The sequence below is a fragment of the Podarcis melisellensis genome (genome assembly GCF_964234715.1).
Source record: "Podarcis melisellensis genome assembly, chromosome: 2".
NCBI lineage: Eukaryota > Metazoa > Chordata > Lepidosauria > Squamata > Lacertidae > Podarcis > Podarcis melisellensis.
This window is the reverse complement of record NC_138529.1, coordinates 83,732,528-83,747,942: the sequence shown is the minus strand read 5'-3', so window position 1 is coordinate 83,747,942 and position 15,415 is coordinate 83,732,528. Positions and strand designations below refer to the sequence as shown.

Genomic DNA, 15,415 nt, shown 5'->3' with positions numbered 1-15,415 from the left:
CAGAGGTCAACTCATCTTTGTTAATTGGTCTTCAGTACCCATTATTTTCTGATCTTTCCTGGGAGGAAAACGTCAAAGCCCTCTCAATGCAAGGAGCTGAGAAGGATCATCCCTAAGCATCATCTCTTATACCTTTGAGATTCAAAGTCTTCTCTAGACTGCTCTGAAACACCCATACTCACACGTAACCTGTGGAAAACCCAGGGGACGCCTTCTGCCAACTTTTAAATGCCTGCTGAAAACTATCTTACTTTTGTCATCACTCCCCCTGGGTATCCCATCGTAGTATTTGGTTGCTTACTAGTGTGGATTATTATATGTGCTCTAGCATTGTCAATGAAAAAGAATCCTCGAAAGGAAGAATTCATTTGTTTATTAAAACATGGGGAATACTATGCTAGACATCTCCATCCTATAAATGGATTTAGAATATGAAACATGTATTAAAGTGACAAAAAGGAGGCATAAAATATCATACACATATTGGCTTCAAGATAAAAATACTATTTTAAGAAATGTAGCACATGCTCTGTTAATTAACACCTAACGTCTAATTTGTCATCATTTATTTGCCTGTTGCACAAAAAAGCAACTCTTAATCATCTAATTGATATATTTGCTTCAAGGGCCATTGCACACAATATGGCCCAATTATACACATTTTCTAATGCAGGTACATTTTGCAGGCTGCCTCAGCCAACTGGGAGCTCCTCGCAACGTGTCAGAAGCATGTTAAAATGCATGTTTCTTTAAAACACTATATATTATTGACTTTTGTGTATATGCTAAACATGTACAATGTACTGCAATTCTTATGCATTGTCCTTGAAATTTCACGGAATGTATTAACTCTTCCGTTTAAGAAAGTGTGTGTGCGTACAAACACACACACACACACACAAACACACACACACACACATATATATGAAGGTAAAGGGACCCCTGACCATTAGGTCCAGTCATGACTGACTCTGGGGTTGCGGTGCTCATCTCACTTTATTGGCCGAGGGAGGCGGCGTACAACTTCCGGGTCATGTGGCCAGCATGACTAAGCTGCTTCTGGTGAACCAGAGCAGCGCATGGAAACGCCATTTACCTTCCCGCCGAAGCGGTACCTATTTATCTACTTGCATTTTGATATGCTTTCAAACTGCTGGGTTGGCAGGAGCAGGGACCAAGCAACGGGAGCTCACCCTGTTGCGAGGATTCGAACTGCTCACCTTCTGATCGACAAGCCCTAAGCTCTGTGGTTTAACCCACAGCACCACCTGCGTCCCATACACACACACACACACACACACACACACACACACACACACCAATAGCTATTTGGCTTATAGTGGAAATGTAGGTTTCAATGCTTCAGGGCTTCCTATAGCTCAGGTCATGTTCATATACTCCTCCTTAACTATAAGAGAAATGCCTCCTTGACTGCAGCAACATACTTTCCCCATATGGCAACTACAAAAATATTTGTATTTCTGGTCTGTCAGACTTGGCTCCTATCAGGTTTGGGGCAGGGTAGAAAGCAAAGTTGAGGAAGAGGCTAAAGCCAGGCAATGGACAGAGCTGCACAATCCTGGCCTAAGATGGAGCAGAACCCCTTTCCTTCTAAAGTGTGAGCAAGTGTGACCTGGATGCACGGTATCTACTCTGCTCTACTGTAACACTTCTTGGCTGGTTTCCTTGTAATTCCCTGCTTTGGCCAGAACTGGGTGGAAGCATGCAAATGAATTCCCCTCAGGACCACACTAAGCCAGCTCCTTCTGGAAAAATAATATTGTTTTTAATCTGTCAATGGGGTAACAATTGCATTCTTACCTGATCTGATCTTCTGCATTGGTAACTGCCTCATTGTATTGATCCAAGGTCATCTTGTAGATTTCAGAATTCTGAAAGTTTAAGAAGGCATTACCCAGCATTACAAATTAATGTTTCTTAAGCAGCACCACTACAAAGGCTCTTAAACTGATAAAAGCAAGTGAGACAAATGCTATACATTAAAGCACCAAAAGGGAGGGCTAACAGGGATGAAAATGCTTGCAAAAATAAAGAATTCTGAAGCTCATCATCATCATTTATACCCTACAGATAAAATAATAGCTAAAAACAAACAAGTGAGCTTCACCATGTATCATTTCATACATAAGCTCCTGTGGTCAACCTTAATGCACTGAGTGAGAATGAGCAAATTAACAGCCCACTTCCAATCCAATGAAAATATACTCAAGAATTGGGCTTTCAGGTATATGGGGAAAGTTCTCCTAGCAACTGCTGGTGCCTTACTGAGAGATAAACTTCAAGCTTGGAGATCCACAGGTCTGGCAAGGGCAACGTCAACCAGTCATTATTGTAAAGGTATAAATAACAATATTAGAAACAGAAAAGGCAGGTTAATTGAAAACCAAGTATCCAAACATTAGCCTTTTTTATAAGTCAGGGTTGGGGAAAAGGATCCAGTCCATAGGATGGATTGATGGGTGGAGCTGCCCACTAATCGTCTGACATCACAATAATATCAGGTAACCCAAAGTAAAAATGTTCCTGTGTGGTACAGCTCAAATTTAATCAGACAACACAAAGAAATATTTGCACTTACATCAAGCCATACTCTGAGGGTTTGTCGGGAGTGAAACATACCTGCTCTGGACAGCAATCACTCCAGAACTTGCTGTCAATGTCGATCAGCTGATCAGTGCTGACAGCAAGCCTCACTCACAAAAAATGGTTGGGATCACACTTTAAGGTTCCCAATTGTTCCTTTGGAGCAGAAGGGTGTGGTTTATGAAAACAGCCTCATAGGCCAAATTTGACCCAAAAGCCAAAGATTTTCCACCCCTGTTATAAACAATCTCTTGACAGCATCCTACGTTTACTTTGATTAAACTCCACCTGAACTTAGACACCACAGCAACTTTTCAAATATAGTAACTTCACTTTGTGAAGTAAAGCAATGAATGAAATTTTATCCAATTCAGGAGAAAGCTGATCTTCCCTAGCCTTCATAAATAAGTCTTAAGACTGCAAATAACGCACGAGGTATTCACTGCTTTATACTTCAGTTGTAAACTGGGACTAAAGTTGTATGCCCCAGGCACTATGCAACCTAAACAACTTTGAACAATTGTTTCATTCTATCAACCCAATGTAGAAAGGAATCATTTCCCAACTATATTGTCCACCCTTCCCCTTATTTCTTTAAGACTAAAATGGGGAAAAGATTTTGGAGAAGAACTAGAGGAACAACTTTGAAATTGTTTTTTGGAAGAGACTACCGTTTGGATCTATCTCAAATAGGAATTGAGAAAATGCTCTAAACATACACCGCTGGTATATGTGCCCAACAAGACTGAATAAAATTAACAGCAATATATCCAAACTCTGCTGGTGGGAATGCACTTTGAGGAGTTTTTGAGGAGACACAAGGGCATTTTATGCTGTCTAGCGAGGGGCAATGAGCGTAAAATAAATTCTCTCACCTGGTGGCAGTGAGAGGTTTAACAGGAAGGAAGAGCAGACAGAGGGGTCTACTCTTGGCTGGAATTCCTTTCCCCCCTGCATCGTAAGATGCAGAGAAGACGGGGTGCCATAACACCATCATACTCAATGGGCTGGTAATGTTCTTTATAGGGCTCTTGTGAGGAGAAAAATAGAAAGAAAACAAATCATGTACACCACCCTTGCTTCTTGAAGGAATGTGAGAATGAAGTCCTATTAAAGAACAGTTCCATACTTACAGCAAATCATGCTTGTTATGGATTATCTGCAGGAAATATACAGTGCACATGGCAGGCGCACATCCCAAAATATCCAGATATAAACACTGATGAACCTTGGCCCAAACATGATTGTCACATAAAGCATGGAACGATTCCTAGCCCTTTCATCTATGCAACATAAGCAAATGGCATATGGACACATTTCCTCTGCAAACTTGCTGATTAACAGTGAGAGGCTAAATAGATAAACACAAATCTAAATAATCAATTCAAATAAAATAGTGTGTGACAGATTTTTTTTACTGTATAATTCCCTTTCTGGAGGATCCTTGCCCTTTTCAGATTGTATCATGATTCTCTCAAGTGTTATTTTCCTTCCATTCCCTCAGCACAGCAGCTGAAACAAAGTTTTATTCCTGCATTTACTTTTATCCTCCAGCAATGTCTAGCCACAAAGCTTAGGGAAAATGGAACTTAAACAGAAAAAAGACCACTCATCATGCTTACAATCTTGCCCCTTCTCAGATAGATTTGCATTTCTGTGCACTTCCCTACCACTTTCCTTGCAGAGTTCATAAATTAGCAGGTTCATATAAGCATGCTTTGATATTCCTTTCAAATTTGCTATATGAATGCATCATTGTTAGATGTATCTTTATGCATGACACAAAGAAGCCCAGCAGGGAATTGTTTTCACAGGTTTTCAATAAAAAAAAAACTCTTCCAGGAACTGACAAATTGCAGATGAGGCTTCACCTCAAAATGTACTTTGGCAGCAAGAGCTATCTGTCAGTCTGTCTGTCTATCGATGTGTGTTACATAATGGTTAATTTTATTTCACTTTAGAACTTTAAACACTCTGTCCTCTCCCTCTCTCAGGTCACCAGCCTAGAATGCAGATTTTAATAGCACCTTCCCTCCCACCTGCACTGCACAGCCCTGCAACTCCCTGCTGTTCCTCACTTGCCTCTGAAAAACCCAAAGACCCGTGCCTCCATTAATTAAAATTGCCATTAAAAATTAAATATTGTGAATAAGTAGGTGTGAGCATTATCTCCATGGGTTTCATAAATCTCACTGTTTCTCCAATTACTTCTCAAGCAATTTTCATATTTCATACTGTCTGATTTCTCATAGGACCTGGATTTGCAAGATCAAAACGATGACAAAAAGTAGAAAAAAGCAAGCAAGAGCGGAAGGTAGCAAAATGAAACATTTTGCAGGCAACAGGAAGGAGCCCCATGAAATTCTATTAGCCAGCAGTGATCTGCAACGAAGGAGCAGCAGGAATGGAAAATAAGAACAAATATGTTGTACATAAGGCTCAGCATGAAGCTGGGATTTAACCCTAACCCTAAGACTGAAAACAGAAAAAGAAATTGATTATCAGGGATGTTTTCCAGGTGTAAGTGTTTTATAAAATGATTACAGAAGAATCTTTGGCTATAGTAAACACATCAACAAGAGGGCGGTACTTTAGTGACAAGTTTGTAAAAAACAAAAAATGCACACAAGGCTATCACCATGTATTTATCCTGCACAAGTCTCAGTTAACTTTCCATCAGCTACTCAAAGCAACATGATAAAATCAAAGTTCACAATCAAAACCCGAATGCAATGCAATACAGTACAAAGCTACAACTTAAAAGTCAGAAGTAATTAAACTTCTGACTTTCAGCAATAAAAAGAAATACAGGCTAGAGTGACTTACAAAAACTGATTAGAGTCTAGTGGAACAAAAGTAGTTGTAATGGCTGGCAAGTCTGTTTTGGGAGTGTGTTTCCACTCCCTACCAAGAATGTCCTACTCTATTGCATTAGCAGATTGTGCCCTCCCTTCAAGTAACTTGAAGAGCATGTTTTCATCCTTGGTTCTAAGAACACAGGATACAATTTCTCCACGAAGACCTTCGTTGTGCACTTTCCTGTTGCTCCTCAAAGCTGTGGAACAGCTTTGCCCTCTCTAAACACCAAGCCAGGCTTCTCTGGCAAACAGCTCCACTTCTACAAAACTTCTATTTGGAGAAGGAAACTGAGCTTCACCTTTCCTTCACCATTACCAGTTAAGCTTCCCTTTAAGACCAGGAGCTTTCTAGACACCATACTGGCCACAGTAGTCCTTCCTCGAAACTTGTAGTCCATCAGAGCAACCAGTTAGGAAGAGGATGCCTCAATAAGTCTTTAGTTGGATTTTAATCATTTATCTTAAGTGTGTCTATGCAATTTCCCTTCGGACTTGGGACTACAGATTTCAAGCATGGTTAGCTGCTCGTCAACTTTGCTAATAACTTCCAGCAGATAAGTCTGAAATAAACTGAGCGATCTAAGAACCAGCAAGTTGATTACAAGTGTCAGATATTGAATAGAAGGCCTGAAATCTGAGATTATAGGCATGTGCTTAATTTTATGTTTTTTTCTAAGCAAACTCTTACTAGCATAAATTTACAGGAGCAGAAGGAAAAGGATTTGATGTCCAGGATTTTATAGCAATTCATATGCTGCCATTTTAATGAACGCTGGAGCGGCTCCGAAGTCAGAATACACAGCAAAAACGCAATGTGTGAGGTAGCAATGCAGTGATTGCACCTACTGAGAGGCACGCACGCTGTATTCTTCCTGCTGGAGCAAATTTTCCATCTGGAAAAAAACTGCACTTAACATCAGGCACTTTTAAAAAGTGTTATGAAAATAGTGAGTAACTGCAGTGTTTCATATAAGGTGGGAAAGCTGTGACTATTCCTGCATTATGCTGTGCAGTTATGTGTCCCCCCCAAAGAAATATAATTGATATTTTTGATGGGGAATGCCAAAAATACACAAGCTATGTAGGACATGTGTCTGTTCAGTTCTGTAACATGCACGAATTATAGGAGAAACTGTATAGGGGGTGGGTGGGGGGCTGGATTAAATCTTCAAACCCCACCTCCAGCTCTCCTCAGTTTTAGACAAAGTATGCTATTCAAGGATCATTTAATCATCATTGCAGGGGGCTGGACTTTAGGTACCTTACAATTCTGTAGAATCTGTGATTCTATGGAACAGGAGATATGTGGAACTGCTTTACCAGCTCATCACAAAGGCTGCTTCATTTCACTTGCCTAAACTACACACTGGTCTAGGTGAGATATAAGACACCTGACTGAAAAACACGGAAGAGAAAGACAAAAACCAGAAATTAATCATTTTTAGGAAAGGTCCTTTCCCGGTGTTAAAACAGCAGCAAGGGGGGTGGAGGTGAAAATACCTCAACAACCATATTAGGCTGAGAACTGGGTCAATGGATCAAAATCTGCTTGTTTGTTTGTTTTTTTAAAGGAAAAACAGAACAATCGCAAGTTATATTGAGGTATGTTGACATGGCGGTGCCTAGAACCTTGTCAGTGGTCACAGCGCTGAAAGATACAAAGAGGATTAATGGCTGTTGAAACATTGCCAGCCTAGATGAATGCTAGCGATCCCCGTGATGAAACAGAGCAGACCAACAGAGGAGGCCTTGACAAATGCTGCAGATGACAGCTGCAGGATTACATGGTGCAATCTGCCTAGCACCTGACAGGAGCATCACTTAGAATCCCTCCTCCCTTGTTGCTGCGAGTTCTCTCTTGCGTTCAGAACGGGAGCCCATATCCTGCTGGAAGGAATGTGCATCCCACAATGCATGTAAAAAGGCAATAAAACCACATTTTTCGCACCATGCAACAAAACAAAAGGGAAAAGGCAGCAAAAGGAAAGGGAATTAAGCACCGGCTACCTCTGTCACGAGACTCTCCTGTAAGGGTTTTTTGGGCCGCCTGGTACTAACCAGGGCTATTTAAATTGGAAATTAAGAGCCCTTATGACCTTGTACAGCTGTCGCTCTCTTCCACTTTGACACGGAAAACTAGTGGGATAAATATAGCAGTATTTCAGGAAACACAAATATCATTCACTGAAAAACAAAGCTAGGACAAAGCTGCAGCAGCAGCAAATGCAGAATGCAGCTGCCATTATCCTTTTGGGGTGCCTACCGCAAGGAGGATTTGTGTTCAAATTCCAGAGGACTAACTAGGCTTACCCATTTGTTATTTCAATGTGCTGTTTGCCTCTTGCAGTCATATAAAGTTTATTTTTAAAAAATTGAAAAAAACACCCACAGCAACATGGGAACCTGCGTATGCATCCTAAACCTCTTTGATGATTTTCAGTTAATCGGTTAAGATGCGCAATATGACAAACCTCTACAATGTAGCTTTCTGGGCAAATTACACTTTGGAATCACTCCCCGCGTTCAGTATCCTGAACACAAGGGAGTTTCTACCCATTTATAATACGTTGATGATTCTGTTGATTTTTATATCAAAAGTGTGTGTAAATAAACATTTCAAAGCTGTGAAATAAGGCTCTCAAGGCAGTTATTATTGGTATTAAATGTAATTTATACCAAGTCTCTCAATGTAGCTATTATTAACAACAGTAATTCATCTAGAATTGTTAAAATGCAGTATGCTTTACAATCACTAACTCCCATAAGAATCTGGTGTGTGTGTTATTACTACCCAATTGCAGCTGAGGAACTTGGCCAAGATCATGACTTGACCAAGAAGGCTTGGTTCAACATTCAAGCACAGGCCTGACAAATTTGACCTCTGAAGCCAAGCATGGCCCAGCAGCTGTAGGTGCTTAACAGCTTCCCTCTCCACTTTTTCAGGCTCACATATGCAAAATCAGGAGGTTTATCAAGCCCTTCATGGGTCCCCACACCAAGCTGGCTGGGCTGAGATCAGCTTGATGGGTCATAAGTTGTGCAAGCCTGCAATCTGTGCTTCTACAACCGTGGTTCCCAACATGGGGCACATGCCCCACAGGGGGGCAATTTGATTTTTAAGGGGGGCAATTTGAAAATGAGTTATTAACAGTGAATTTTTCTGCATTTCTTATAGATCCAGGGGCCTCATATATAGTATATAAATATATATTGTAACATACACATTTTAAAAGTTAAAATCAGCTTCTTTAGACCAAGTTAATGGCCTTTTAGGCTTCTTCCATGTGAATAGGAGTTCACTTTTTGAATAATAAGAATTATATGTCACCGGGGGGGGGGGGGCGGACATCAGGATTTTAGAGATGCCAAAAAAAGGTTGTTCAGGGATGGGCTTATCCATCCCCTCATTCCTTCAATGCATGCAGTGAAGCCAAGTGTGGAATGTGACCATTCTGCTCATTCCCTCGTCAATAAACTGCGAAACCATAAATGCTGAATTAGAATTCACTTCAGGATCAGAGAAGAGAGAGATAGCTGCAATGCAAGGGGGAAAAGGGGTATGTCTCTCTGGGTGAAATCTTTTCACATTTCCTGGTTCATGAAAGGGGACAGCAGCAGAATAAGAGCCCCCTAAATCAGAATTGGCATTTGGTACTAGCAGGAGGATAGGAACAATATCCACAACGGATGAGTAACAAAAGTAGAGGAGGACATAAAACACAGAGGTGCATGGTAGTGGTGAATACTCATCAGGAGCAGAGGAAGCCAAGGTCTACATTACAGGCATCCAGATAAGCAAAAAAAGCTGTGACCAACTGCTTTCCATGATGGGCTGTGAGCAGAAGTAGAATACAAAAATTCCCAGACTGTGGCATGCCCCTTCCTACTGTAGAATCCAGGGAAATCCAACCTCTTTCCAGCACCCCACCCAATTCTCCAGCAGACATACTGAATAAACTACTGACCTTTCTGACTGCACAGGTGGACAGCAGAAAAGGGTTTACCATTTTACTCTCAGTTGTGCTAGCCACCAACACCATCAAAGGTGAAATTACATCCAGTTGCTCTGAATATAACCGGTTATAATTGACTTCTTGATCTGAGAATGTTGTAATTGGAATTTTTTCATTCCCGTTTAGCAAAAATGAACCCAATAATGATATCTAACATATTGACAGCAGCAAAATTGATTGTTGCTAAAAACCTGAGGGGGGGTGGTTGAAATAAAAGTACACAGAAATACACAGCCCAATGATAAAAATTAATAATATCATGAGGTTGAGAGACAGTATACCAGGATCCTAAATTTGTTAAAGAGTCCTTTTACTAAATATTAGAGAAGAGATTAAAAGGTATTCATGCTTTAGTACTCTTAATAATTTAACTACTTTAGCTTTAATAATTCTGAATATACTATATATGAAGTTCTGATGTGAAATATATAGAGTGTTTACTATCCTGCTGATCTTGTATTTAAACATCCACATTCCTGCTCCTTCCTCACTTTGTACAAATATGGCCTAAAACCTTTAGGGGGTGAGGAACTTGAAACATTACAGTTGCAATAAGAATTGTTTTACAACTGTCCGTTAATTTTTTTGTACATTTTAAATGCAGCTTTTAAAACATTTAGACTTATTTATTTTTATGAACATGGTGCCTTCAAGGACACAGAAACACAAAGCTGTACAATATACAATAGTTGACAGAGGATCGACACTTGAAATGTTAAAAATCCAGCTCCACCCCCAACATGCCTACAAAAGCCAGCAATGTTTTGTGAACAATGGCAATTCATGATGGATCAAGGAAGAAAAGGAGCTGTATGTCATTCTATTAATTATTCTGAAGTCAGGCACATACCGTTTCTCAATGCCTGCATTAAAGAAGGGTAGGTAACATCTCAAACAGGGGTGGGGAATCTGTGGTCCTCCAGATATTGTTGAACTTATATCTCCCATCCTCATTGACTATGCTATCTAAGGCTGGTGGGAGTTGGACAGCAAGAACATCTAGACCAGAGCTTTTCAAACTGTGTGTCGCAGTATGTAGGTGTGTTGTGTGAATGCTCTCCACGCCAGAAAGGGGTTAGTTTAATGTCCAGTTTGCTAGCAAAACTGAATTACTGTGTTGCAAAATGATGTATATCTAAAAAGTGTGTCACCAACATGGACAATTTGGAAAGCTCTGATCTAGAGAGCCATGGTTTCCCCATCCTTGATCTTAGAAAGTAGAAGCAAAGGGGATGAAAGATAACTCAAATGTGTGAGGAATACATGAAGAGACATCTGAGCACAAGGCCAGCTAACATTAGGAAAGAGAATAAGAAGGAAACTATTTAAAATGATTGTTAAAAGTGCCCAAAGTGCCATCCACCCCGCTTCATTTTTATTATCCAGACGACTGCAAATTACTCAGTTGTGCAGCATCCAGGCAGTCAAGCTTTGCTAAATAACCCTGGTAAGGGCAGGGCTGAGTGAGAAACAGCCAAACAAACAATTATGAGATGTCCCAGACAAGATCAAGGGAAATGTGGCAAACCTCCCAGGTTATACAGGCAGCCTGTTACAGTTTCCCCTCAGCACACCGGCAAAGCGGCAAGCACTGCTTCTAAAACTTCTGATATTCAAAGGCTCATTTGGTTGACAGGAAGCCTGTGGATTTGTGGACAGATTGTCACACAAACTGTCAAGTTTTTAGAGAAATGATCAGACCTTCTTTTGCCTGCGTTACGGAGCACATCAAAGGCACATAAGACAAACCAGACGCAGACTGCATGGATCTAACTGGGAGGTGGGTGTACATATTCAGAACAGGGTGGTGTGCAACGGAGGAGGAGTAAGACAAAGAGTTTCGAGGGAGCTCTATAGAAACATGAGTAATAAGGGCTGAAAGTTCTAGAAACTTGACAGATTCAGGCAGCCCCTCCCCCCCTCTCTCTCTCACACACACACACCGAGGGCAAAGAAAAGAAAATTATAAATGAAGCAATTTATTTTTTTCACTACTTCTCGATTCCTTTCAGCTATTTGGGAAGATAACTTCTCTGTCAGGAAAAGTGTTCTCTCTCTCTCTCTCTCTCTCTCTCTCTCTCTCTCTCTCTCTCACACACACACACACACACACACACACACACACACACACAACCTGCAGGTGCTTTTTTCCCATTCACTCTGCTGTGGGGGAAAAACATGGCCTAGAACAGTGATTTCACTGGTGAGCTCAGCTTGGATGTTGGGTCAACAGAACATGAGGTGTTCAAAAGAGTCTCATTAGAAGGATGGGTGGAATTGAAAGCCTGCCTCGGATCAGGAAGTATTCTGTCAGCTGGACTCCTTACTCAAATGCTTGGGAATTGCTAGATAACTGGTCACTTCTAGGATGTGAGAGCCAAAATTTATGGGATGCTCCCCATACGCACTGGAGCATTGGCTATTACACATAAAACAGCTGCTATGCAGAAGCCATTTTTAAATGGCCTGCTGTGAAAATTGCTGTGATCCAGCCAAGCCATTCATGTGCAGCAGACGGCCATGCGACTGGGCAATTTTCTTTACATTACTGCAAAGCTGTAAGAGATTGGAGGGGTGGGGATAGGGAGCTGCAACACAGAGAGAGAAAGAAAGCTTCTGCATAGGAGGGAGCTGCCATGGGGGGCAATTTAAAATTAGCCTCCATGGGACATTACATTGTATGTGCTATGTGAGCGGAGAATTCATTTGGAACCAGTGGGTTCCAAAACTCCCTGGCATACTTTGGGATAAATGCTAGGAGGAATTTGGGCTCTGCCTCCTGGCCCTTGGAAATTCTAACCAGGCAAAATGGAAATCCAGCATTCCCTTGAACAAAACTCCTGTCTCAAACAGAAAGGTACTTCATCCACAGAAGCAAGGGACTCATTTAAACAGAAGAAATATAGCAACAGCTTCATATTGACCATTTCTGGTTTCTGCAACAAGCTGGAAGGATGGAAGAACAAACACAGTCATACCTCGGGTTGAATGTGCTTCGGGATGAGCACATTTGAGTTGTGCTCCACGGCAACCTGGAAGTAACGGAGCACGTTACTTCCGGGTTTTGCCGCTTGCGCATGCGCTCAAAATGACATCACGTGCATGCGCAGAAGCGACGAAAAGCGATGCGCATGTGCGCAAATGTGCTGTCGCTGGTTATGTTTGCTTTTAGATGCGAACGGGGCTCCGGAACAGATCCTGTTCACATCTAGAGGTACCACTGTACTGCCTATTTCTAATGTAAAGGGATAAATAAATAAATACCGCCCTTAATTGTGCACTATAAAGACTATGCAGTGGGATATCAAAGCTGTGAGAATAGACTTTATTTTAAGACATTTATATGTTGTCTCTCTGAGTAATACCCACCAAGGCAGATTACATATTTAAAAAGAAAATCAAAAATATATTATCAACAATACAGTGGTACCTTGGTTCTCAAATGCCTTGGTTCCCAAACGCTGAAAACCCGGAAGTATGTGTTCCAGTTTTTGAACGTTTTTCAGAAACCAAATGTCTGATGCACCTGTTAGTTATTGTTTCCGGGGCACCTGCACCAATCAGAAGCTGCACCTTGGTTGTTGAACATTTTGGAAGTCAAACGGACTTCCAGAACAGATTAAGTTTGGTGCTTATGTTTTTGCTACTTACTTTGCATTTTTGTTTTTGAGACTTTTTTGGTTAATTTGTTTTTTTGACTGTGTGGAACCCAGTTCAGCTACTGATTGATTGATTGATTGATTGATTGATTGTGTGGCTGTTGGAGTGGATAAAAGCCCACATTCAAAAATGACTATCATCAGTGCAGGTAAGGAAAAAAAGTAATTTTAATTTTTATGATCTACAATACTGTCTTATTTATTTTATAGTACAGTACATTGATTATTGCTTTCATTCTATGGATCAATGGTCTCATCAGATAGTAAAATTCTTGTTAAATTGCTGTTTTAGGGGTTGTTTTTAAAAGTCTGGAACGGATTAATCTGTTTTGCATTACTTTCTATGGGAAAGCATGCCCTGGTTTTGGAACAGACTTCCGGAACAGATTAAGTTTGAGAACCAAGGTACCAGTGTACACAACTAAAACTATTAATGCCTCTCCCTGAAAAAACTCTCATAGTCAGTAATCATAACATATTCAATTTATAATGTATGTATTCTTTTTGTAAACTGCTTTGAGGTTTTATAACCATCAACCAGTATATAAAAGTTTTAAAATAAATATTGCAAAACCATAATTCCACAGAAGCAGCTATTTATAAAAAAAAACAGGTGGAAAAAGTTCTCAAAAGTAAAGTTGGCTACCTGAAATAAACAATTATTTGGGGCTACGGGGGGGGGGGGCCGGGGCCGGGTGCCATAGATTTCAGAAAGTTAACTGATAGAAAGTTCCAGGGGCCCCCTCCCATGTGCCTGCCAATTTTCCAGTCTAAGTGGCTGGCAACTGAGGAGGGCTTCCACTGCTGAGCTTAGGAGTGCGGGCAAGTTGTCCTTCAAGTCCTTGGGCCCAAGTTTAGCCATTTAAGGGTTTAAACCACCACTTTAAATTGGCCTTGGAAAGGCTCTGGAGCCCAGCACAGCTGGTGTAAGAATTGTGCTGCATTGGTCTTTTAGGAGTTCTATGAAGAAGGTCACAGAGCTGCTAGAGACATTCCATCTTAAGGAGCAGGTGGGTGGTTTGTGAATGAGGAAGTAGGAACAGCAGAGCAAACTGCTCTGACTGGTAAATACCAATGGTGTCCCTGGGTGCTTGAAGTACTTTGGGTACAGGGTTGTGAGACAAATTTGCATATGCAAACATATGTAGAGATCCCCCTGGGAAATTAAGATAGTGGGTGGCTTGAGGTCTTGCCAGCACCTACACTTTGCAGTGCACCCAGCCAATTTATAAATGCCTTTTCCCCTCAAGGATGCTCACTTCAGATTACAATGTCAGGAAGTTGGGGAGGGGAGCAGGAAGACTGGCCTGTTTCTTCACAGGGGTCCCTCCTCCCTGCCATGCAACTTAAGAGCTAACAGACAGCTGTGTCTGTTGGCTGCCAACCACATGCTTTCCCAGATATACTGTGTAGTGAGACATATACAAACTCAATATTAATTGAAGCCAGGATGGGAATTTGCTTTTTGTTTGTGGGTGAAATTCAACATAGCACTAAGTGGGGTGTGTGTGTGTGTGTGTGTGTGTGCAGGGAACAAGGACTCTTTGAATAACAATACTTTTCTCCCCTCTCCTTCTCCTGCACGCCTCCTAAACCCATTCTGGAGGTTCCCAAGGGTGGGTGTGTAATGTTGTGTGAGTGGACCTTGTTCCATGCATTCAACTGAATCCTGCCCACTGCATCAAGACGGCAGAAATCACACTCTTTAGCCCATATGAATTCTCTCCTGAAAGTTTTGCTCAGACTTTGAATGCCAAACTCTGTGAATGCACCAAAAGCCTTCCCCAGGGTTGGCTCCTACAATAATTTTCCAGACCCTTAAAACTGGGATACAAAATAAAATAAATGTGAAGAATATTTTTACATTGACAAATTAACAAAGCCTCAAATTCTCATACTGGCTATTAGACAAACAAAACAGTCATTCTTGAACAGCAGGCACCATTCCATTTATTGATTCTACTATGCATTTTGTTTCGACTGAAGTATGTGAAAAGCAAATTGACAAGAAACTAGTTAAAAGAAAATTGCATGCAAGCTAGCTCTTTTTAGAACTTTACCCCCATCCTCTCTCAGTCATTCTTCCAACATGGCAATTATGAATACACTTGGATTCAAAATAATTAGCGCTTTCTAAGCTCTGGGGTTCAGCACTGAATTAGGCAAAAATATCCCAAGATCCTCTTCCACTACCTGAAAGGCATGTCTTCAGCTGTAACAATACCATATGACTTCTCAATTCTGTTTCATGCTGCTGTACTTGCATTCCTTATAGTGCACT

At 41.0% G+C, this 15,415-nt stretch overlaps 1 protein-coding gene across 6 annotated transcripts in view; it reads right to left on the bottom strand.

Moving 5' to 3' along the window:
- The window catches only part of CHCHD6 (coiled-coil-helix-coiled-coil-helix domain containing 6), a 184,991-nt gene that overhangs the window by 78,459 nt on the left and 91,117 nt on the right, over positions 1–15,415 (bottom strand). For all 6 annotated transcript variants that reach the window (XM_081900551.1, XM_081900555.1, XM_081900552.1 and 3 more), the window contains one exon: positions 1,822–1,892. In XM_081900551.1, coding sequence (XP_081756677.1) covers positions 1,822–1,892 — 71 coding nt within the window. The remainder of the gene's footprint in view (positions 1–1,821; positions 1,893–15,415) is intronic.